Source organism: Suncus etruscus, chromosome 4 (assembly GCF_024139225.1).
Source record: "Suncus etruscus isolate mSunEtr1 chromosome 4, mSunEtr1.pri.cur, whole genome shotgun sequence".
Taxonomy (NCBI): domain Eukaryota; kingdom Metazoa; phylum Chordata; class Mammalia; order Eulipotyphla; family Soricidae; genus Suncus; species Suncus etruscus.
In genome coordinates this window covers 89,298,926-89,324,456 of record NC_064851.1, presented here as the reverse complement: position 1 = coordinate 89,324,456, position 25,531 = coordinate 89,298,926, and the positions used below count along the sequence as shown (strand labels likewise).

The 25,531-nt window shown below is 36.8% G+C and overlaps 1 protein-coding gene and 1 long non-coding RNA gene across 2 annotated transcripts in view; both read left to right on the top strand.

The window, feature by feature from the left end:
- Positions 1 to 25,531, top strand: part of LOC126006058 (uncharacterized) — a 684,655-nt gene that overhangs the window by 488,151 nt on the left and 170,973 nt on the right. The window lies entirely within an intron of this gene.
- The window catches only part of FAM184A (family with sequence similarity 184 member A), a 134,541-nt gene that overhangs the window by 58,276 nt on the left and 50,734 nt on the right, over positions 1 to 25,531 (top strand). The window contains exons 3-6 of the mRNA XM_049771379.1: positions 16 to 151; positions 1,785 to 1,966; positions 4,725 to 4,922; positions 13,840 to 13,962. Coding sequence (XP_049627336.1) covers positions 16 to 151; positions 1,785 to 1,966; positions 4,725 to 4,922; positions 13,840 to 13,962 — 639 coding nt within the window. The remainder of the gene's footprint in view (positions 1 to 15; positions 152 to 1,784; positions 1,967 to 4,724; positions 4,923 to 13,839; positions 13,963 to 25,531) is intronic.

Below are 25,531 nucleotides of genomic sequence, written 5' to 3'. Positions count from 1 at the left end.
TTGACCTCTTTTTAGGTTCTTCAAAAACAACTTGATGATGCCAGAGAAGGAGAGATGGCCTTAGTAAGCCAGCACAAGGAAGTGGAGAGTGAGCTAGCAGCAGCCAGAGAACGTTTACAGCAGCAAGCCTCTGATCTTGTTCTCAAAGCTAGTATGTCTACTCTGTCTACCACCCTTATTGATGCATCCCTCAACTATTAGCAACACTGAAATGTTAATTAAAGACAAAATTGGTTTTACATTTTCAGACTTGAAATTATTTAGATTCCAAATATATTGAAGGGTTCTGATATCTTACTAAGCCAAAGATAAGCAAATTAATTCATTTTTAACAATATATTTTATTAGGAAAGATTTAGAGGTAGCATGTACTATGTATTAGTAAGTCAGCAACCTAAAAGAAGAACCCTTTTTCTGAGAGACATTATTTGTTAAAAACACAATGCATTTTGCATTGATTGGTTTACAGTTCTTTTTCTCACCTGTGAATCAGAGCCAGTCTGTGAACTGGTCCTTGAAAATCTCCATTTTAAAGAATTTCACCTAGCAGAACTATATGTAAATCTCACATTTGACTTGGTAATAAAAGTCTTATTTCACACTAGAATTCTAAACTACCCATCTGATATGGCCATTCCTATTCCCATAGTCCTTATAGGAAGATATGGATGACCTTCTTTGAATGATGGTGATCATTTAGTTTTGATGATTGAGCTTCCTTTTGTTCTTCAATTTTGATTTATTAAAAAGTAGACAAAATACTTAATTTTAATTTATGATCTAAAATTTAGGAATTTCTTAAACTTTAGGACTACCTATGTTAAATGATCAATGATAAATACACTCATATTTCAAGAATTTTAAATATATGAAATATTTCATACATTTTTGAAAAAGTCTGACTAACCAGAGTTGATCATAGGTGTTATGCTGTTATGATCTGTGTATTATGTGATTTGTGCATATTAAATTATTCTAGCTTCAGTGGGTCTGATAAGAGGTTCAATTCCTTGGACTCCTTTGATATGTACCTGGACTGTCTGTTATTCCCTCAAATAGAATGCCTCACCTCCATGCTATCTCGCCATCTCTAGGAATAATTTCTGAGCACAGAGCCAGGAGTTACCTCTGAGTATCACTGGGTGCAGCTCAAAAGCCAAAAAAAAGAACAAATAATTCATTTTGGGTCTATGGTAATACTGCATCTTCTCTTACTTTGACTTGTGTAAGACTTTTATAAACACCCCTAAGGAGATGCTTCTACTTCAACTTACATAATTCCAACTTAAAATAAGCAGTATATTCCTGGTATAGATATATTCCTGGTATAGTTCCTTCCCAACACCACATAAAGAGTAGTTGGTTATATGGAGCATGATCAGTAATATAAAAATTCACTTTTTATTTATTATTTTATTTGATTAAGAGGGTTCTATAGTAAATATTTTTCTTTTGTGTAAGTAAGAAACTAAAGACTTTTTTTTCTTTATTAAATTGTCTTAGGCCCACACCCAGTGACACTCAGGGGGTTATCCCTGGCTATGTGCTCAGAAATTGCTCCTGGCTTGGGGGACCATATGGGACACTGAAGATTGAACCCAGGTCCATCCTGGGTCAGCCACATGCAAGACAAATGCCCTACCACTGTGCTATCACTCCAGGCCCCTAAAGACCATTTTTATTATTAAGTCATTAATGGACAAATGTGTCATTCTATGTAAACTGTTTTTCTACTATGATGCAACAGATTTTAAACTGAATGAATATTTTGTTTTGGGGACTAGGTCATATTGGAATGCTTCAAGCAACTCAAATGAACCAAGAGGTCACAATTAAAGATCTAGAATCAGAAAAATTAAGGGTCCATGAGAAATTATCTCAGCTTGAAGAAGAAAGAGCTTTCTTACAAAACAAATCTCAGAGTCTGAATGCAGAACAGACTCAGCAGATTCTGGAACTGGAGAAGGTAAAAAGCAGCAAAGATCACACTCTTCCCACATCGCACCCCAAGAAAGAAAATTATATTTTATTCTTTTCAGATTTGATTTAGAATATATACTCTTACTGCACAGAATTAGTGTATTTCTTTATTTTGAGGATATTATGTAAAGCTGGACAATCTCACCTTGTGTTTATATTAAGACTTTTGGATAAAATTTATATATTGTGAAAATGAGACATACCAGCCTGTTTCAAGCCAGGAATGAAACCAACTCTTTTCTCAGTAGAATATACATTCATGCTTATTGTTTATAATTTCTGAAACACATTGCATATGCGCCCATGAGAAATTTTTATAAAATGAAAAAAATAACACACACAAAGCTCTAAAAACTTATATATCAACATACTAAGTTTCTGGATTGTACAAGTAAGGCATATCATTTGTTGAGTAATTGCTGAATATTTATTCCAATTTTTCAGATGTCTACAATACCAAGTGGGAGTTTTGGATACTCTTTCTTCTTTCCTCACCAACCAAGCATATTGAAAAATGTCTGTTCTTCTTGCCCCTTGCTCACCTCCCATTCACTCCTTAACCAGGTGCAGTCTTGTTTTTCTTACCACCACACCACGGGATCTGCGTTTGCCTCAGCCTCCAGTGATATTCTAGTTGCTGAACTTGGTGGATCTTATTTTACTGTGGTACTTATTCTTCTCTAATTGATGTTTTTCTCACATTTTTTCATGTTTACCTACAATTTCCTTTGCCTTGCATTTTTTATTTGGGGGGTTGGGCCACACCCAGCAGCACTTAGGGGTTACTTCTGGCTCTGCACTCAGAAGTTACTTCTGGCAGGCTCAGGGGACCATATAGGATGCCGAGAATTGAACCTGGGTTGGCCTCGTACAAGGCAAATGCCCTACCTGCTGTGCTATCACTCTAGCCCCTGCCTTATTCTTAAACAAGTATTCTTGTTTATGAACTTTGTTCCTTTATTTGTTCTCTTCCTGGTGATATTCCTCTAGCATTTCATTTCAATGTACATGCTCATTCATTCTAGTAATATTAACTATCACCTTGCTCAGATATAGCTCTTATATCTTGTCAGTCTAGGCCAGATACTTTTCCTGAACTAGTTTCTGTGTCTAACAAAATAGTCTCACTCTTCTATGGGATTTAAGAAAAATAAGACATTATTGTAATAATACCCAGAGACAATATATTGAGATGAGGCTGGAAGAAATGGCTCATGATATGAAGCTTACCACAGAGTGGTGAGTGCAGTTAGAGAAATAAGTACACTAACAACTATCATGACAATGTTAATGAGTGAGAGAAATAAAATGCCTGTCTCAAATACAAGAAGGGATGGAGGAGGAGGGAGATGGGGGGCATTGGTGGTGGGAATGTTGCACTGGTGAAGAGGGGTATTCTTTTTATAACTGAAATCCAACTACAAACATGTTTGTAATCATGTTGCTTAAATAAATATATTATTTTACAAAAAATAAAACTCCCAGTAGATATCTGAATATCTCATATCTCAGATATTCTCATCTCAGAAATATGTTAAATAAGCATGCTTAGAATGCTTTCTTTCCAAAAGTGCTATCTTTTTTCAACCAATATTGCTACAGTGTACATTCTGGAAAATTAGAAGTCTGGGAATCATTTCTGGTACCAATTGCATACCCTTTTACATGTTACTAAGCCACTAACATATTTTAATTTATATATTTTAAATTTTTTCTTCCTCTTCACACCAGTTCATATGATCTAGTTTTATGCATGTCCTTTTTTCCAGAACCCTACCACTTTCTTTGAAGTAAGCTAGCTAGTTTACTTCCAATAAAGATGATTGTTTGAAAAAAATTTTTATGTCAGATTCTTTATTTTCAGAATTTACTTATTTCTTTTAGAATAAAAGTGAGTCATTGCATAAAATACTCCTCATCATTTAACACCTTTTTTGAGCCTTATTTCTTCCTCTATTAGCCTTGTTTAGTCCACACTACTGAATTGTGTGGTCTTCCTATTATCTTTCCTATTAAAATTAGCTAGTTAGCTACTTGTTAGTTATAGTAAGCTACTACTAGTCATCTTTCTGAATCCTGGAATTGGTTACGAAAACAGATTTTTGACATAAGGCTAGAAATTTTTTCATCTAAGTTTCCAGATGGGCTTTATACTATGAGATATCATAGATGTCATCATGAGTGGTCTTTTCTGGAAATCCTTCCATCTCCTTCCTCTCATTCTTACACACACTCACTCATACACACACACATGCAAATTCACTCATATACACACACCCTAGACTCACACCTTTCTGCCTCATCTGGGTCATAATGTATGCTCCTTTTATAAAGCTAATAATATGTTACCACTTTCGACTTTTTTTTATTCTATGCATGCTTTAAAAATATATAATTGACACTCAGTAAATTGTATTGAATAACAAACATTTCAGTTAATTAGTAGACATTTTATGTACAGCTTTGACATAAATTAAAACTATTAAGCTTGCAGATGTGCTAAATCATTTTCGGCTTTAGGCTAATAATCATCTAATTTATTGCTTATGTTAAAAGTATTCATTTTTCTTGTGATATCCTGTCATTTTCTGAGAACTGCAATGATTAATTCGCATGTTCCATAGTCTAAACCTTGTAGCACTCAGTTCATTTGAGTTTATGTGTTCACTGAATATTCAGAATTCTAATAGTAGTAATGAAAAATACAGGTGCCAATTATTGATTTTTATTTATTTTAATTTTAGAAGGTAAATGAAGCAAAGAAAACTCAGCAAGAATTTTATGAGATGGAGCTTAAAAATCTGCAAAATAAATTAGAAGGAGATGTGGCTCAATTAAATGAAGCCCATTCTAAGACTTTGGAAGAATTAGCTTGGAAGCACCATATGGCTATTGAAGCTGTCCACAGCAGTGCAGCTAGGGATAAGAAAAAACTGCAAATGGTGAGCAAAATTTAGTTTTACATCATATAGTAAATGGGTTTCTGTAATAATTCAGCATGTCCTGTTTTGTAGCATAATGTGTTACTTCAATTTTATGACTGCAGTCTTATAATCAGTCTATAAATTGATTTTCAGAGAGTAGTTTATATAAAATTCTTCATGTGGGATATAGTTTATTGCAAAGATTGAAGGTATTTCTACTTTGTATAATTGTTGTGGAAACACTTGGTCTATCCTGGCTGCCTTTGGGAAACAACAGCATTATTCTTGCAACATCTCAGGAAACCACACAAGTTGAAGCACTTAATTCTATAGTTTCCTTACATGAGATTTATTTTGTGTAGTTTCCCTCGACAAAGTAATCAGCTTGCTATTAATAATTCATGGCAGGGCCCGGAGAGATAGCACAGCGGCGTTTGCCTTGCAAGCAGCCGATCCAGGACCAAAGGTGGTTGGTTCGAATCCCGGTGTCCCATATGGTCCCCCGTGCCTGCCAGGAGCTATTTCTGAGCAGACAGCCAGGAGTAACCCCTGAGCACCGCCGGGTGTGACCCAAAAACCAAAAAAAAAAAAAATTCATGGCAATTATTATTGGTTTAGTAGAAAACCAAGATGTCTGATAGATGCGAATTTTTGGTGGGGAGGAATTTGGGAGTGGTTTGGGACATATAAGCTCTGCTTGGGATTTACTCCTGGTTCTGTGCCAAATTGTCCTTTCTGGTGGTGTTTGGGGCCCATGTGATCTATTGACAGTCAAGCCTGTGATAGCTACATATAAGGCAAGTGCTCGACCTGTTGTAGAATCTTAGACCTACAGATGTGTATGTTGCCTAGTTCTTTGTTCTTTTGCTGCCTGACCTTGGTTCCAGCAGCTACACTTCAGGTACCTTATCTCACAGAAAAAGTCATTCTTTTAATATTTCTATCAGGATTAAGTGTGATGAAATGCCAGGAACTTCGATATTTTATAGCATACACTGCAAAATAAATATTAGAAACTAGGTTATCCTACGTGTACTAGATACAATGAAGTTATATTTTTATTTAGTCCTTTTAATACCCCTATAGGTTTGCTTCTTTTTTGGCATTGTAACTTTAATCTATTTAAAAATATTTTTATTTAGTTGCAGAGTTGTGATTTACAAAGTTATTGATAATTGAATTTTAGTCATATAATATTTCAACACCAATAAACACCACCAGATCTATGCTCATCACCAGTGTTTCAATGTTCCATCATTCCCCACCCTCCATTACCATACTCCCCATCCTTTTCCTGCCACCTTGGCGGTCAGATTACAAAGTTTGGTGGTTGCAGCTTAGATCTTAAATTTTCCTTTTTTTTTTTTTTTTGTTCTCTGCTTTGGATGTTTAGTTATACCACTCTCCCACATCATAAAGATTTGTTTCTACCCAAATAAACAGGAGGTTGAGGCACAGAAAGTCAAACATTTCTTCAGTTTCAGGTAACAAACCCTAAAGCATTTAAATAGCTTATAAGACATGTATTAATCATGGTTGTAATATTTTATATAATAATACCATAAAGATTTTTGTTTCGTTTTTACTGATTTTGAAGCCATACCTTGTAGTACTCAGGGTTAACTTCTGACTCTCCTCATAGATCACATTTATCAGTGCTCAGGAGAACATATGGGATGCTGGAGATGGAACCTGGTTGACTGTATACAACACAAGCCTGTAGCCATTGTACTACCTCTATAGCTCCCTATAATTGCACTTTGAAATTTTCTAAGGCTCTTTTATATGTCCCTTATACTTCTGACTTGGAAAGAAATTGCATTTTTATTTTATAGAGTTGAAATATATATATATATATACACACACACACATATATATATATATATATTGGTTTGGGGCCACACCAGGTGACGGTCAGGGATTACTTCTGGCTATGTGCTCAGAAATCCCTCCTGGCTTGGGGGACCATATGGGACTCTGGGGGATCAAACCACAGTCTACCCTAGACTAGCGTGGACAAGGCAGAGATGCCTTGCTGCTTGTGCCAATGCTCCGGCCCTGAAATACATATTTTTAAATTTTAATTTTTTTTTTTAGGTTTTTCTTTTCAGTTTTGGATCAATCACACCTTGTAGTGCTCAAAATTTGCTCCTGGCCTGGCTCTGTTCTCAGAGATCACTCCTGGCAGGCCTCAGTAGACCATATAATTTTCTGGTGACTGAACCAAAATTTGCTCTGTGCAAAGCTCTAATCTCTGTACTATCTCTCTAGCCCTTAGAGCTGAAATATATTTAATAATCTAAATTATGTATCCAGAGCCACAAGCCTAACAAGTAGATGATGTAGGATATGAATTGAGATCTGCCTCTATTCCCCTTTCTTATGTAGCACACCTAATTGGAAACAATATTCACTACTCAAACTCAGTAAATTTATTTCTTTTTATTTATTTTTTTGATTTGTTTTTCGGGCCACACCTGGTGACTCTCAGGAATTACTCCTGGCTATACACTCAGAAATCACTCCCAGCTTGGGGGACCATATGGGATGCTGGGGGATCGAACCACGGTCTGTTCTCGGCTAGCGCAGGCAAGGCAGAGGCTCTAGCCCCACAAACTCTGTTAATTTAAAACTTCATATTTAAATGTTATTTCTTTTCTTTTCTTTTTTTTTTTTTTTTTTTTTTTTTTTTTTTTTTTTTTTTGGTTTTTGGGCCACACCCGTTTGACGCTCAGGGGATACTCCTGGCTATGTGCTCAGAAATCGCCCCTGGCTTGGGGAGACCATATGGGACGCCGGGGGATCGAACCGCGGTCCGTTCCTTGGCTAGCGCTTGTAAGGCAGACACCTTACCTCTAGCGCCACCTTCCCGGCCCCTTAAATGTTATTTCTACATAAACATATTTATATTATTTCTCAATATTGTGGTGGTGTTTTTCTCTGAACTGCCTTTGTATCTCTGAGCTACATTTTTATGCATTTTTTTTTGAGTGGTGTTAGTGCATGCTTGGATGGGCCTATCAAGTGTGTAGGTTTTATAATATTTACCAATAGTTGCTGCTCCAGTGATCTTTCTCTAGCTACTTTTTATTTTTCAATTAGTATCTCTTTCACCTTAACTTTCTCCTTTCTCACTGGAATATTTAAATGGCAATTCTCCTGCTTTTAGTTTCTCTTATGTACCTCTATTAAGTTGTAAGTGCTGGAGTCAATGCATTTTTCGTCAATATCATTTTTTTTGCTTTATTATTTTACTTGCAATAATTTTCATCCCTCATTATATTTTATTTTCTGAGCTAGCTGAAAAATATGCTTTATGCCACATACTTTTTTTTTTTTTCAAAATCTTTCTTTCTAATGTAGTTGCTATGAGAAAGAGGGAATGAATTTCCTGGTGGTGGTACAAGTCAAATCTCCAACTGTAGCCTTATCTGCACTCTTCTCTTTTCTGAAAATAGATTGCTTGTCACATGTTGCTTCACTTCTTTATGTACAGCTAATTTATATATGAGCCTGAGCCTAAGTGTAGTTAAAGTACATTCCTTCCTTTTATGGTATTTTTCCAGTGCCAAACTGTCTTTTCAACAATGTAAGATAAAGGTGATTTATTCATTCTTTTTCCTTAGTGATCAACAAAGGATTATATTTTCCTTTACAGCTTTACTTCGTCTACCTTATTTGAAAGTGAGTGTATAAAGGACTGATATAGAAAAGAGGTAACACAGTAGCACTAAAACTATTTTTTTTTTGGTACTTGCCAGCTTGCTATTTGGAAACTTGAAATTTTGGAAGACTCTTGGTAAGAGACTCACTATGTCTAAATTGTTTATACAGACAATATGGTTTATTTCAAACACCTACTTTCCTTCTTAGTGTCAGGAGTTTGGTACATGCTAAATCACGGTGCTTGCCTGACCAACTCACTAAAAAATTTAGCTATAATATTTCTCAGAGTTTTTCTTGTAGACAGTATCTCTTGTGTTGTCATGACTTGATGGAGAGTTATGGTAGAGGACTCTTGGGGAGGGTACCTGGTTTTCTGTAGATTTTTCCCAGGTACCCTTTTACTTTGCCAATGTGTTTTTTTGTATTCTTTTGTTGTAATCATTTCTGTGAGTAGGACCATAATCTGACTTCTGAGTCATTTCAGCAAATTATCAAACCTATAACTTTCTTGCAAACTCCTACACAGGTTCCTATTTATTATTTTTTTTTCATAATATACCGATAGTATACTCTTTTACACTGCACTGGCTTTTGTGCAAGCTTTTTATAATGCTAGAATTTCATATATTACCTTTTGTTTCACCTCATTTTTTGTTATATTCTTTCAGTCTATACTTAAAAATCACTCTCTGGTGGCAGGAAAGAGAGTACAGCAAATTGGGTAATTGCCTTTCATGAAGTTGATCTAGGTTTGATTCCCGGCATCTCATATGGTTCCCCAACTACCCTCAAGAGTGATTCCTGAGTGCAAAGCCAGGAGTAATCTTTGAGCACTGCCAAACATGCCTGCTAACCCCCCAAAGAAAATCAGTATGTGTATGGTAAGGTTTTATCACAACAGCTAGAAAATATCAGTTCTTCGTCTCTTTACTCCTGAACCCAAAGATGCCCATATCACGCTTATATTCTTTGCTGCTTAAATCATGAGTTTATTAATAACAAGCACCAGGTCTTACTGCCTTTGTTGCCAGCATTTTAAGAATTATGCATTGTATAACCTAGTATTTTTTTAATTTTTACTTTCTGGCCTCTTTATTGTTATTCTGGCAATATGGGTCTTACACTTTTTTTAATCTAAATGTTAACTTATTGATATCTTCGCACCTGACCTCAACTGATGAATGTCACTCTAAAGCATCAGTAATTTATTTAAAAACCACACTATGTTCCTAAAAATATATTCTAGATTTCCGGACACAGAGCAATGCCAATAGGATAAAAAAAAATCAATTCTTGGGCCCGGAGAGATAGCACAGTGGCGTTTGCCTTGCAAGCAGCTGATCCAGGACCAAAGGTGGTTGGTTCGAATCCTGGTGTCCCATATGATCCCCTGTGCCTGCCAGGAACTATTTCTGAGCAGACAGCCAGGAGTAACCCCTGAGCATCGCCGGGCCAAAAACAAAAACAAAAACAAAATCAATTCTTGTCAAGCTAGGCAGGAAGGAATGCCAGGTTTATACAACCGAATTCAGAACCTCCCTTGCACCATTCTTCCAGAGTCATACAGTAGGTACCATATCCATTCCTCTATTTGTAATCTTAATTCAGCTTATTTTTAAGGATACTTACCCTAAATTTAATCTTCAATAAATATCCTAAATTATTTTCCACCCAATTATTAAACTTTTTTCACAAGTTCCATGGGGAGATTTACCCTGAGACAAACTAAGCAAAGTGGAGACTTCGGAAAGATAAAATTATGCAATGCAAAATGGTCCAAATTATCTGGAATGAAAACGTTCTGTTGTGACCCAGATAATATACATAGGTAAAACATATAAAGTGAATGAGGAAAAGGGATTATTTATGAGACTGACATATTAAACAATGTCTTAGTTGCAGTATGTACAGGGATGACTTGTTTTTGAAAAAAAAAAAGGTGGAAGCAAAGCCTATTGCAGGGGAAATGGTAAACTAAGGATATGCTCGTTACAAATTTTGCACACTGAAAAAAACTGAATGCAAGGTCTCTCCTTTTCTCCACTCCTATAGATGTGGGCCAAGCTCTGGCCTCTACACAGTACATAAAGGGAAATCAGGAAAACCAGTAGCAGACATCAGACTAGAAACCTGTTCCTAGAAAAGTTTGTTTTTTGACAAGGAGGTTGTTAGGCCAAACCCATCTGTACTCAAGAATTATTCCTGGTGAGGCTAGAGTAATAGAACAAAGGTATTTGCCTTGCATGCATTTGATGTGGGTTTGATCCCAGGTATTCCATATGGTCTCCTGAGCACCTCCAAGAATGACTCCTGAGCGCAAATCTAGGAGTAACCCTTCAGAACCGCCAGGTGTAGCTCCTAAACCAAAATATTAAAATTATTCCTGGCACTGTCTGGGGGTCCATATGGAGTACAAGGGATTGAACTCAGTTGGCCACATGCAAGGCAAGAGCCCCAGCCTCTGTACTACAGTTCCAGGAGGCTTCCCTCACCCCCATCAGTTTTAACCCAGGTCTGAATCAGTTTTCACTCAGACTAGATTCCTAGGTTTCTACCTAGCACTCAGGACATTCTCCCTGGTCCATTTCCTTTGGATCTAGTCCCCCAACCTCAATAATACAATGCTTTTTGCCAAAGTAAATTTTAAAAAGTATGGTTTGTTTAAACAGTTACTAAACTGGATCATCTTTTAGTAGCATCTCTCGACCTCCCTTTCTGTCCCCCCTCAGTCCTCTATGATCACATCATCATCATCTTCTTCTTCCTCCTCCTCTTCTTCCTCCTCCTCCTCTGGCAGTTCCTCCTCTTCTTCATATTCCTCTTCATCTAAACAAACCACCACTTCAGCTGGCTCGTGTAATCGAGAGTCAAACCAGTTCAGTACCTGTTGGGTGCTAAGCCTTGATGCCTGACTCAAGTGAGGAATATCACTTTCCTGAAGCCGCTGATGGGCTGCCCAGTAGCTCTCCAAGGGCCTTATATCTGGTGGGGGTGGGGGGACTGGCAGAGGTGGTACGTCAGTCCACTCATTCAACGGGTGGGCTAAAGGTGGTTGTGTAGGAATGACTGGGTCCTGGAAACTTGTGGCACCAGGCACTGCATTGTCCTGAAACCATTTAAGTTGCCCATGTTTCAGTGCATAGCGTGTGTCACCAAACCACTGAATAATCTCAGACCAAGGCAAACCAGTGATCTGTTCTAATTTGTGGTAATCTTTGTGCCGTGCCCATTGGCACTGTAAAAAAAATTATTTGAGGATAGCCAGCTGCTCTTTGGTTTTCCGCTTGGGCTTTCGCTGGCGCTGCATATCTGGGGAAGGGTACATTGCTGGGGCAGTCCTACCTGCTGTTACTGCTAGGCCTGAGTTACTGCTATGCCTTAGTCTTTGGGCATGCTTGTTCCACAGGTGAGGATAGTGACTGTTCATTGGGTGACAATGACAACCTAGTATTTTTAAAAAAAGTATCAAGTGTCAATTTTGCTGGCATCACTTTTCTGGTGCCTTGATTCTTTTTTTTTTTTTTTTTGGTGCCTTGATTTTTTACTTGTAAATTCTATTGTTTTCTTGACCACTAAGTTGCAGAAATGTTACTGAATTTTTTGATATAAAAGAATTCTTATATTTTTTGGTTATTTTTTGGGTCATGCCTGGCAGCATTCAAGGGTTACTTTTTGCTCTGCTCTCAAAAATTACTCTTGGCAGGCTCAGGGGACCATGTGTTATGCTGGAGTTGAACCCGGGTTGGCCACAAGCAAGGCAAACAAAACCCTACCCACTGTCCTGTCAGTCCAGCCCCCAAATTCTGAAATATTTTTATTTGTTATTTCTTATTTATAAATTCATTTGTATTTATATTTTATTAATATCACATGTCAAATTTTTTCAGTAAAAAAAAAGACAATGAAGAAATTTTTAGTCTTACCTTCTACAAAATTAACTTACTATCATAAGGAATTCAGAGTACCGTATTTTCCGGCATATAAGACGACTTTTGAAACAAAAAAAAAAAGTCAACCAAAAATCAGGGGTCGTCTTATATGCCAAGTATATCCCGAAAAATGTTTCAATATGCCGCTAAACAAAAATTGTCTGAATATTGCCACAAAATGAATTTTCCAACTCGATCCTGCACCAATCACTGCAAGGCTGCTCAGACCGCCTCTCTAACTCAGCCAATCCAAGCAGGCTTTTGATGCATGCAAATTAGACAATGTTCTGGACTCAAATCTACACTGTAAAAAGCCTGCTCAGATAGGTCAGAGTCAGAGAGGAAGTCTATTACAGTATAATCTTTGAACCTTTGCTTGTTGTGATTGGCTCACTGTGGTACATACAGTTGCAGCACAGGAACGTTCTGTCTGATACAGCGAATATAGGCCTAAACCTATGTTTTAACTGCAAAATTAGGGGGTCGTCTTATACGCCCAGTCGTCTTATACGGCAAATGCGGTAATAAAATTTAAGCCACACAAGAACTGGGTTAAGGAAATAAAGTGATATGCATGATATCCCTCCATTAATAATTTTACAAACCATGGTGTCTAATGGAAAAAAGGAAGAGAGAGAGAGAAAGAGAGAAGAAAAATATCTGTCACAGAAGCAGACTGGGAAGAGAAAGGGGGGGCTGGGATGGAAACTGGAAACATTGGTGGTAAGAAATGTGTACTGGTGAAAGTTGTTATACATTGTATGACTGAAACTCAGTCATGAATAACTCTATAACTACCTCCTGGGGGTTCAATTAAAAAAATTATTAAAAAAAGAGATTGATTTCAAGTATAACCTCCAGTTGTAATGTTTTTCCTTATGTTTTAAGAAACTTCACTTTTAAAAAGTAAAGAACCATATTATTGTGTACATTAATAATTCTATTTATAAAAAGTGCATCTGGGGGGCCGGCAAGGTGGCGCTAGAGGTAAGGTGTCTGCCTTACAAGCGCTAGCCAAGGAAAGGACCACGGTTCGATCCCCCGGTGTCCCATATGGTCCCCCCAAGCCAGGGGCAATTTCTGAGCTCGTAGCCAGGAGTAACCCCTGAGCATCTAACGGGTGTGGCCCGAAAAACAAAAACAAAACAAAACAAAACAAAAAAAAAAGTGCATCTGGTATAAAATGTTAAGCCATTAAGATTAATTAATTCACTTTTCTGACAGTGATAGTTAAGGCAAAAGCTAATTTGAAGTGCAGTTATATAGATGCAAAACAGAATGGTCTTTTTCATGGAGGCTTTGAAATGAACATATGAAGTTAATTATTTTTCTTTCCTAAGGAATTGGAGGAACAATATGAAAAAGAGAAATTAAACCTAGAAGAGGACAACAACCATCTGCATCAAGAACTAGAAAACCTAAAGGAAGAACTGGAAGGCAAGCTGAATATAGCCAATCAAGAGGCAAGAAATCTATATCCCCATTACCTATTATATATTTGGTATTATTGTAGTTTAAATGAATCAGAACACTTTCATTAATGTTGAATATCTCAAAGTTCATTGGTTATGTCTCATGTAAATTGCTACTATAAAAGCAATAGATTTGATGCCAGAGTGATAGTACAGTGGGTAGGGCATTTGCCTTGCATGTGACCAACTTGGGTTCTATTTCTGGCATGCTATATGGTCCCCTGAAGTTCCCCAGAAGTAATTCTGGAGAGCAGAGCCAGGAGAAACCTCCGAGCATCACTCAATGTGGCCCCAAAACAAATAAACAAACAGAAAATATTAAATCATGTTGCTTTCCGAGAAAAACAAGAGAACATCATGAATTGGATAGAAAACAGATGTTTTTCTACCCTTTTGGAAAATATAAACTTTTTTTTTTTTATAAACTTTATAAACCTTTTTGTTGTACTATTTCTACACTTTAAAAAGACATTACAAGTTCAAGTTGATAGCATCTAAAATAATTTTTTTTTTTTTTTTTTTTTGGTTTTTGGGCCACACCCGGTGACGCTCAGGGGTTACTCCTGGCTATGCGCTCAGAAGTCGCTCCTGGCTTGGGGGACCATATGGGACGCCGGGGGATCGAACCGCGGTCCGTCCTAGGCTAGCGCAGGCAAGGCAGGCACCTTACCTCCAGTGCCACCGCCCGGCCCAATAATTTTTTCTTAAGCAGAAATTCTCCACATGGGGAAGCTTATTGATAACATTCATTTGTTTACCTCCCTAAGTAAGCAATTGCAGCTAAATGAAATGAGCATAGCCTTGAGTTTTTATTGTCTTCATAATAAAAGATGAAGCTTAGGTCTAGACCACTTGGCTCCTCCTTGTTTGTTTTTTTTTTTCTCCCAATTCAAAATTCTTGCATCTTTTAAAGGCCTCTATAGTTTTAGACCTGTAGTTTTAGGCTCAGCGCATTCCTGTTGCAGCACAAGTCTTTGTTTTTAGCCTTTTTCTGGGAAAATCCACTTAGTCTGCTCTTCATAACCACAGCACATTTCTAACAAAGAGTGACATATTTTTTGAGTATTCCTATGATTGTGAGAGCACTGTCTGTTCGTAGAGCCTAAAATAATTCTTAGTCTTTTGCATAGAGATAGTGTTGTTTATCCTTGGTAAGCTAAGAATACAGTAAAGATGTCATGAGTTATAAAGTTGTGAAGAAATAGCTCCAACAGTAGAGCACATGCCTTCTGTGTATGAGGCACAGAGTTCAATCCCCAACACCACATGCCAACCTTCCAGCATTGCCTCATGTAGTCCTAGTTGTTCCTAAATAACTCAGGTCCTGACATGGAACCATCAGGGCCACAACATTGCAGGTTGAGCATCTTCTGATATGATCCTAGGTTTGCCACCACTGCTGGATAAGGGCAAGTTAAAAAGAAGCTGTGACTGAAATATAAAGACAGTTTAAAATCATAAAACTATTTGTTCTATCCTTTCTATTGTTCTGTAATAGCCTTCCTGATGTTGTGCTGTTTTCCTTCTCCTAGTTTATTCACACAAAGCTTGTAGAGTAGGCTTCAACTTCTTATCGTGACACTTCTATTAACTGTTTCTACCTCACTGGCTTTATGTTTCCCAACTGTTTTTAAATATTGCTTTTCATTATTCTACTTCTGCTCTCAGGGATCAGAGACTAATAATTTGTACTTAGTGTTCTTTAATTATCTTTAAAGATTTATCCAGAGAAGATTCTAAACACTATGTTTGGAAGTGATAGAGAATTAAAGTTGTGACGTATTATTATTAGCTCAGTTTCTTTTCTCTTGTCAGAAATATTCCACTGTTGGCCTTATATCTGCTTGCTTCTCTTGGCAACAGAAGATGATTCTGGTATTTAAAGTTTCTTTCTCTTCTTAGAAGGCAGTTTGAGTGAACATCTGTGCTTCCTATGCAATTCTTCTTGGATTTTACTCTCAAATACAAATGGTTTAAATATTCCTTTATCAGTAATATCACTGGGAAGATTTATAATAAATATGTAATTGACTTTTCTTCCAATACATTTTCAGTTATGTTTTCACAAACTGGTAGTGTTTTGGTGTCATGTTAGATTGGCTCTCAAGAGGCAGGCTGGCTCATCTCTCCATATGCACCTGCCTTCCCTTCAGCTTGTGGCATCTTATTTTGTCCTACTTTCCTCGAAAGAAACTCCGGGGCTAATAAACATTCTAGTTTTGAATTTCTGCTCTTAAAATAAAATATGTCAGCCTTCCACAGATAATTGTGATGATACTCTATATTTTACTTTGTAAATTCTCTATTGGGTTTGGAAAACCATTTTGTAATTTCTGTTTCCTAAATTTAAGAAGTCACAAAAGAATGCTGTTTTTTATGACATCTACTGAAATCATTTTTTCTTTTAATTTGTGAATGTTGTACCTTCTGCAACTTTTCTAATATGTATTATTTAATCTTGGATTTTGATAAATCCAAGTCAGTCACAATTATATATATACATATATATATAATCTATACATTATATATAATATTATAGTACTGGTTTCAGGTACTAATTTTTTATTTTTGGTTTTAAGCCATACCTGACAGCACAGGGGTATTACTCCTGAAATACCAGAAGTTGGTAGTGGTTTTATTATTAGCTCAGCTTCTTTTCTCTTGTCAGAAATATTTCACAGCAGGCCTTAAATTGAATACCTCTCTTGGCAGCAGAAGTAACAACTTTTTTGGGGGGGGGAGGTTTGGATCACACATGGCAGTGCTCAGGGGTTACTTCTGACTCTTTGCTCAGAAATTGCTCCTGGAAGGTTCAGAGGACCATATGAGATGCTGGGATGGAACCCATTTCATCCCAGGTCAGCTGCCTACAAGGCAAACATCCTACTGCTGTGCTATCCCTCTGGCACCAGAAGTAACAACTTCTATGATCAGGAATCACTACTGGCAGGGGGTGGGTGGGGGTGGGAACCATATGGGATGTTGGGGATTGAACATGGTTTGGCTGTGTGCCTGGCACACTGTGCTATCACTGCAGTCCCAAGTACTAATATATACTTTGGAATTTTAGTACTTAACTTTCAGTAAGATTGCTTTATACTTTTTTTTTCTGGGCTTGCAATCAAGATTTTACTAGGTAAGAAATAAAGCAGAACATAATCCCTTTTCATTTCCCTAAAACTGTTTTCCCTGATCAACAGTAGTCACTGGGTTTCCTCAGTAGCACTATCTCTTAATACCCATCAGATAAGAGGCTAATATCCAAAATATACAGGGCACTGACAGAACTCTACAAGAAAAAAACATCTAATCCCATCAAAAAATGGGGAGAAGAAATGGACAGACACTTTGACAAAGAAGAAATACAAATGGCCAAAAGACACATGAAAAAGTGCTCCACATCACTAATCATCAGTGCAAATCAAAACAACTATGATGTACCACTTTACACCGCAGAGACTGGCACATATCACAAAGAATGATAACAAGCAGTGTTGGCGGGGATGCAGTGAGACAGGAACACTTATTCACTGCTGGTGAGAATGCCGAATAGTTCAACCTTTCTGGAGAGCGATATGGAGATTCCTCCAAAAACTGGAAATTGAGCTCCCATACGATCCAGCTATACCACTCCTAGGATTATACACTAGGAACACAAAAATACAAAACAAAAACCCCTTCCTTACACCTATATTTATTGCAGCACTATTTACCATAGCAAGACTTCGGAATCTACCAAGATGCCCTTCAACAAATGAATGGCTAAAGAAACTGTGGTACATATACTCAGTGGAATATTATGCAGCCGTCAGGAGAGATGAAGTTATGAAATTTTCCTATACATGGATGTACATGGAATCTATTATGCTGAGTGAAATAAGTCAGAGAGAAAAACAAAGACAGAGAATGGTCTCACTCATCTATAGGTTTTAAGAAAAATGAAAGATATGTCTCAACAATTTTCAGAGACAAAAGAGGAGAGGGCTGGACATTACAGCTGACCTCATGAACCTCACCACAAAGAGTGATGAGTTTAATTAGAGAAACAACTGCATTGTGAACTATTCTAACAATGAGAATATATGAGGGAAATAGAAAGCCTGTCTAGAGTACAGGTGGGGGTGGGGAGGGGAGGAGGGAGATTTGGGTCATTGGTGATGGGAATGTTACATTGGTGATGGGGGATGTCATCTTATAGGACTGAAACCCAACCACAATCATGTTTGTAACCAAGGTGTTTAAATAAAAAATATTAAAAAAAAAGATGATGGGTTTTAGAAGGGGTTCAGTTCTGAATCCTAGCTGGTGACAAAGCATGTAGCCAGGGGCCTATAGGAAAAAAATCTTAAACTGATCATGACCTATGAAGGGGTTTATGACAAGTAATGAAGCCAGTAGCTAACTTATTATTGGAGAAGTTCACAAGATATTTTGTAAAAATACTTTCTTCAAGTCACTTTATCACTTTCTAGCTGCCACTTTACCCACTTCTACCAGTCAGAAATGACTTATCAAAGACCACATCTCTTTGATTGCCAAAAGAAAGCATTTTTTTTGCCTTTTTTAAAATTTTTTATTTAAACAACTTTATTACATACATGATTGTGTTTGGGTTTCAGTCATGTAAAAAACATCACCCATCACCAGTGCAACATTCCCATCACCAATGTCCCAAAACTCCCTTCTCCCCACCCAACCCCCACCTGTACTTTAGACAGGCTTTCTATTTCCCTCGTACATTCTCATTATTAGGATAGTTCAAAATGTAGTTATTTCTCTAAACTTGTCCCTGTTTGTGGTGAGCTTCATGAGGTGAGCTGGAACTTCCAGCTCTTTTCTCTTTTGTGTCTGAAAGTTATTATTGCAAGAATGTCTTTCATTTTTCTTAAAACCCATAGATGAGTGAGACCATTCTGCATCTTTCTCTCTCTCTCTGACTTATTTCACTCACCATAATAGATTCCATGTACATCCACGTATAGGAAAATTTCATGACTTCATCTCTCCTGACAGCTGCATAATATTCCATTGTGTATATGTACCACAGATTCTTTAGCCATTCGTCTGTTGAAGGGAATCTTGGTTGTTTCCAGAGTCTTGCTATGGTAAATAATGCTGCAATGAATATAGGTGTAAGGAAGGGATTTTTGTATTCCTAGGGTATATTCTTTGTGTTCCTAGGGTATATTCCTAGGAGTGGTATAGCTGGGTCGTATGGGAGCTTGATTTCTAGTTTTTGGAGTAATCTCCATATTGCTTTCCATAAAGGTTGAACTAGACAGCATTCCCACCAGCAGTGGATAAGAGTTCCTTTCTCTCCACATCCCCGCCAGCACTGATTGTTCTCCTTCTTTGTGATGTGTGCCAATCTCTGTGGTGTGAGGTGGTATCTCATAGTTGTTTTGATTTGCATCTCCCTGATGATTAGTGATGTGGAGCATTTTTTATGTCTTTTGGCCATTTGTATTTCTTCTTTGTCAAAGTGTCTCTCCATTTCTTCTCCCCATTTTTTGATGGGATTAGATGTTTTTTTTTTCTTGTAAATTTCTGTCAGTGCCTTGTATATTTTGGAGATTAGCCCCTTGTCTGATGGGTGAATAGTTTCTCCCACTCAGTGAGGGGCTCTTGTATCCTGGGTGCTATTTCTTTTGAGGTTCAGAAGCTTCTCAGTTTAATATATTCCATTCTGTTAATCTCTGCTTTCACTTGCTTGGAGAGTGCAGTTTCCTCTTTGAAGATGCCTTTAGTCTCAATGTCCTGGAGTGTTTTACCTATGTGTTGTTCTATGTATCTTATGGTTTCGGGTCTGATATCGAGGTCTTTCATCTATTTGGATTTAACCTTCGTACATGATGTTAGCTGGGGGTCTAAGTTCAATTTTTTGCAAATGGCTAGCCAGTTGTGCAAACACCACTTGTTGAAGAGGCTTTCTTTGCTCCATTTAGGATTTCTTGATCCTTTTCTCAGCAAGATGGGAATGGAAGGAACCTTTCTCAATATAGTTAAGGTCATCTACCACAAGCCAGAGGCAAATATTGTCCTCAATGGAGAAAAACTGAAAGCATTTCCTCTAAATTCTGGCACAAGACAAGGCTGTCCTCTCTCACCACTCCTATTCAACATAGCACTAGAAGTACTTGCTATAGCGATTAGGCAAGAAAAAGATATCAAGGGAATCCAGATAGGAAAGGAAGACGTCAAGCTCTAGCTGTTTGCAGATGACACGATACTCTACCTAGAAAACCCTAGAGTCTCTACGAAAAAGCTTCTAGAAACAATAGACTCATATAGCAAGGTGGCAGGCTACAAAAGAAAGCATTTTTAATAATGGACTCTAAGTCCTCAACTAATTCAGCTATTTTCTAGAGGTGATTAGAACTCTCCTCAGGATTTTTTCCTCTAGTTCTGTTTCTGTTTATAGTGAGATACAATATGGAATCTGCCAATGCTTCTAGCAAGTTTGAGAGAGGTTACCAAGGTGTCATTTGTCCGCAACTCAGGCTCCTGTTATACCCTGTAGATTATCATCTCCTTTTTCCATGTTTATATAATAGGGAATCAAAAGATTGGGATGCTGGACAATTTATCCCTACTACTCGGAGTGAAGACCTACAGCTTGGAAATCTTATCCTGACTACAGCTTGATGGCTTATAGTGTGTTTTCTTTCTTGACTAATGGTCTTTCTCCAATCTGTGTGGGTGCACTCCTTCAGTCTTCTGCTTTGTTTGTCATGTCAGTTTCTCAATAGAAAAATCCAAGTTTTGATATAGATTTCCAGTAATTGCAGGAGGAAGTAAACATAAATTCTCATATTTAGCCATTTCCCTTTTTTTATGAAAGAGACTGTAATTATGTCAGACCCTTTTGCTAAATAGCATAACAATGGGGTGATTCTTCATCATATTTACAGGTATGAGGAAGGTGGGGATCAGAGAGGGTCATTTAGAATTCTCCTTAGAAATAAGCAAGTTTCCCTGTCCCCTATCTCCCTCAGGTGGTATAGTTTCCTAATGAATAAGTTTTTATTTTTTTTATTACCATTGTCTTTGAGTATTTGTTATTACACAATTTTGTTTCTTTATATGCTGCATATGAGAGATCATTCTGAGTGTGTTTTCCTCTGGCTTACTTCACTCAACATGATACTCTCCAAGTCCCTTCATGTGACAGCAAGTTTCATGACTTTAACTTTCTTATTGCTGAGTAATATTCCATATTGTATATGTACCATGGTTTCTTTCTTTTTCTTTCCTTTTTTTTTTTTTTTTTTTTTTTTTTTTTTGGTGTTTAGGATACACCCGGCGACACTCTGGGGGTTACTTCTGGTAATGCACTCAGAAATTGCTCCTGGCTTAGGGAACCTTATGGGTCACCAGGGGATCGAACCATGGTCCATCCTAGGCTAGCACAGGCAAGGCAGATGCTTTACTGCTTGCACGATTGCTCTGGCCCTGTACCATAGTTTCTTTGTGTAGTCATTTGTTCTTGGACACTTGGGTTGTTTCCAGATTCAAGCTATTGTGGATAATGTTACAAGGAACATAGGAGTGCAAATGTCTTTTATCCATTGTACTTTTGGGCCCTTGGAATACATATCAGGATGTAGAGTTGTAAATGGAAGTTCAATTAATAGATAGGTTTTTTTTTTTAGAATGTCCATTTTGTTTTTCAGAAAGGTAGGACATTCCTACCAGCAGTGAATCAGTTTCATTCTCCATACATCCATGAAGCAGATTATTATTGTCTTTTTAAAATTTGTGCTAGTGTGTGTGGAAAGAAATAATCTTTCATTATTGTTTTCATTTGCATCTCCCTGATATTTCGTGATACACACATTTTATAACATGTCTTTTGGGCATTTATTTCTGTTCTTTTTGGAGGAAGTTTCTGTTCATCTTCATTTTTAATGGTACTGGAATTTTTTTCTAGTAAACTTCTAGCAGTGCCTCATATATTTTAGATATCAACTTCTTTTCAGTGAGTTTTGATTAAATTAATTCTCCCATTCAGTGACTGTCTTTGTATGCTGTTCTTCATTTCCTTTGAGGTGCTGAAGCTTCTTAGTTTAATGTAGTCCCATTTGTTTATCTTTCTTTCCACTTGCATGGTCAAAGGTGTTTTATCCTGGAAGATGCTGTTAGCTTCAATATCAGGGGGAGTTTTGTCTATATTTTCCTCTATCTACTTTTTCTGGTCTGATATCAAAGTATTTAATCCATTTTGATTTTTTTTTGTGCCTAGCCTTAGAAAGAAGTCTGAGTTCATTTTTTTTTTATGGCGTGTAGCTGACCAGCTTTTCCAATGATACCTGTTGAAGAGGTTTTTCTTCTTCCACTTAGTATATTTTTGATCCTTTATTGAGATTAACTGACCATATACCTGAGAGCCTATTTCAGACTATTCCATTGATCTGTGGGGGTCTATCTTTCTTCCATACTATGCTGTTTTATTTACTACCATATTTTAGTGTAGTTTGAAATTGGGGAAAGTGATACTTTCCATCTTTTTTTTTAAAGGATTTCTTTAGTTATTTTAGTATTTTTCCATTTAGATTTCAGGAGAGTTTGATCAATCTCTTTGAAAAATATGTCCTGAGTATCCTTATAAGAACTATTAATCTGTGCAATACTTTTAGCAGTATTGCCATTTTGATTATATTAATTCTCCCAGTTCACAAAGAGGGTATGTATTTCTATTTCCCTATGTCATCTTTATTTTTTGAAGTAGGTTATAGTTTTATTTGTATAGGTCTTTCATTCTTTAGTTAAGCTTATTGTAAAGTACTTGGTTTTGTGAGACACAATTGTGAATGGGATTATTTTTCAAATATCTCTCTTCTCTTTTGTTATTTGCATATTAATTTTGTGGTCTGCTACTTTGCTATGCAAATCTGTTGTTTCCAGGAACTTTATTTTTTTCAGAGTTTTTAGGATTTTTCAGATATAGTTTCATGCCATCACAAATAAAACATTATTGATTTCTTCTTTTCCTATCTGAATTCCCTTATCTTTTTCTTGCTTAATTGCTATGTCAATTTCTTCCAATAATATATTGAATATAAGTGGCAAGAATGGATAACCTTGCTTTGTGCCTTTTCTTAGAGGGACAGCTTTTAGATTTTTCCCATTGGTATAATGCCTGCTATGGGCTCATCATAAGGGACTTTGACTATATTGAAGTTCAATTCCCATTTTGTTGAATGTTTTACCATGACTTTCTCTGAATCTTTTGATATGAGCATATTATATTTTTTCTTTTATTAAAATGCCGTCTTACATAGATTGGATTCACTTATGTAAAATCATCATTGGATTTCTCGGATGAATCCCACTTGGTCATGGTGTATGATCTTTTCATAAGTGGCTGAGTTTTATTTGATAGTATTTTGTTAAGAATATTTGCATGTGTTTATCAGTGATATCCTTTCTGGTCCAATGTTGTTCTGTAATGATCTATTTAATTTTCAGGTGTTACAGTTGTTTCTCCATTTCTGCTTGTGATTAACTTCTATTTTCAGTTCATAATAGTCTAAGAAGAAAGTTGGTATAATTTAATTTATACTTAAATAATTTTAACTTTGTGTAGGTATGTTTTGTGTATCAATATGTGGTTTGTCTTGGAGAATGTCCCTTGTGTATTGGGGAAGAATGTGTATTTGACTTTTTGAGGATAAAAAGCCATCCTCAAAATAAATATTTACTAAACCTCTCTCTTCCATTTTATCCTTCAAGGTATTTTCTTACTGAACTTTAATTGATCTGTCAAGAAGTAACAGAGCATATTGAAGTCTTCAAATACTCTGATATTTCTATCAATGTCTTTTTTCAAGTTTACTAGCAATTGTTTTAAGTATTTCCTTCATTCTCATATTTTTTAGGAGTATGAGTTTTTACTGATGCACATTTCCTTTGGTCACTAAGAAATGTCCTTCACTATTTCTTATAACCTTTTTTAGCCAAAAAGTTTGTTGTCTGGTATTAGTATGGCCACCTTGGCCTTTTTGTTTTTAAATAATTTGTGACCAATTACAAATCTTTCACAGTAATATTTAAGGTACATAGTATCAATGAATCAGGGCCATTTCCAGCACCAGTGTTGTTCTTTCTCTACCCCTTTTTCCAGCATACATCCTATATCTCCCTCTTTGCCTCCCAGACTGCTAGTGTAACTGCACCCCTCTATGTATAGCTTTATGTAAAGATTGGGTAAAATTCTGTTGTTGACTTTGGGTTTGGTGTTTGAGTCTGATCAATTTTTATTTCAACTCAATATTCATACAATTGTTTGGTCCTGGTACCCTCTATTTTTCCCCCTCAATTCATGAGGCAGAACAAGATGATTCAAGTTATGTGGTTCTGTTGAGAAAAAAAGAAAAAAAAAACAACAAAACTGGGAGGATTTTGTCTAGAGGTTATAAATATCAATTTAAAAGAAGAAAGGTAAAAGAGAAAAACAAAACAAAACAAAACAACAAAACCTAGCTACTACAAAAAAGGTACCCAGCTACTAAAAACAACCACCGTCATATAATAATAACCACAAGAACAAAATAAAATAAAAATAATAAAAGAGGAAGAAAAAAGAAATAAAACACTAGGAAATATAATAAAAAGAAAAAAAAGAAGAATGAAGGAGGGCTGGTATGGCAAGGTTTTGTGCTGCTTCTTTTTTTATTTTATTTTTTTACATAGGCACAGTAAGTATTGAGAAAATTAAAAAGGGAATTTCCTTGGCTAAGAGATTCAGGGTTTCTCTGCCTTTGAAGCATACTGCCATGGGAACAACTACAGGCTCCTTACATGCTCATTTTCACACCCCAAGGTCTTTTCATGGTGCCAGGAAACTTTCAGCTCAGTGTGGATGATAACATCATGCTTCTGTAGCAAGATATCTTGGCATTTTTTCAGGTCATAGGACGAAGGCTAGGATAGAGTCTTTCTTTACAGTTCTAGAAGTTCTGTTCCATCACTGTTGTTGTATTCAGTCTTATGTAATTAGTGGTCTTGGTTTTTGCTCAGATCCTAGGACAAAGCCTAGGATGGAGTCTTTCATTAAGGTTCCAGAAGTTCTGCTCAGTCTCAGTTGTCAAAGTCAGTCCTCTGAAATTAGAGATCTTGGTTTTAGTACAAATCCTAGGCTGAAGCCTGGGCTAGAATCTTTCTTATTAGCCCCATGATAGGCTCTGCCCAATCATGTTTGTCAAAGTCAGTCTTCTGTAGTTAGTGATCATGTTTTTGTACAGAGCAAAGGATGACATGTATTCTGATTTCATTTCATCTTACCATTAGGTGATGAGATAGGGCAACCTATCTTAGATCAAGCTGTTGCCATTTCCTCGTTGTCAGGATGTCATAGCAAAACTGGTGCAATTTGGTGCCAGAGCGGTATTAGTAATTTTCCAGGGGGAGTTTGGTTCCTGGTACAGTTTCAGGGAACTGTATTGGTTCTATATCTGTGATAGGGGTTCTGGGTTGGATGGTCTATGTCCAATCACATGGAGTCTAAGTTGGGTCCACATGACACAAGTTCAGGGTGGGAAGCACCCCTATATTATAAAAT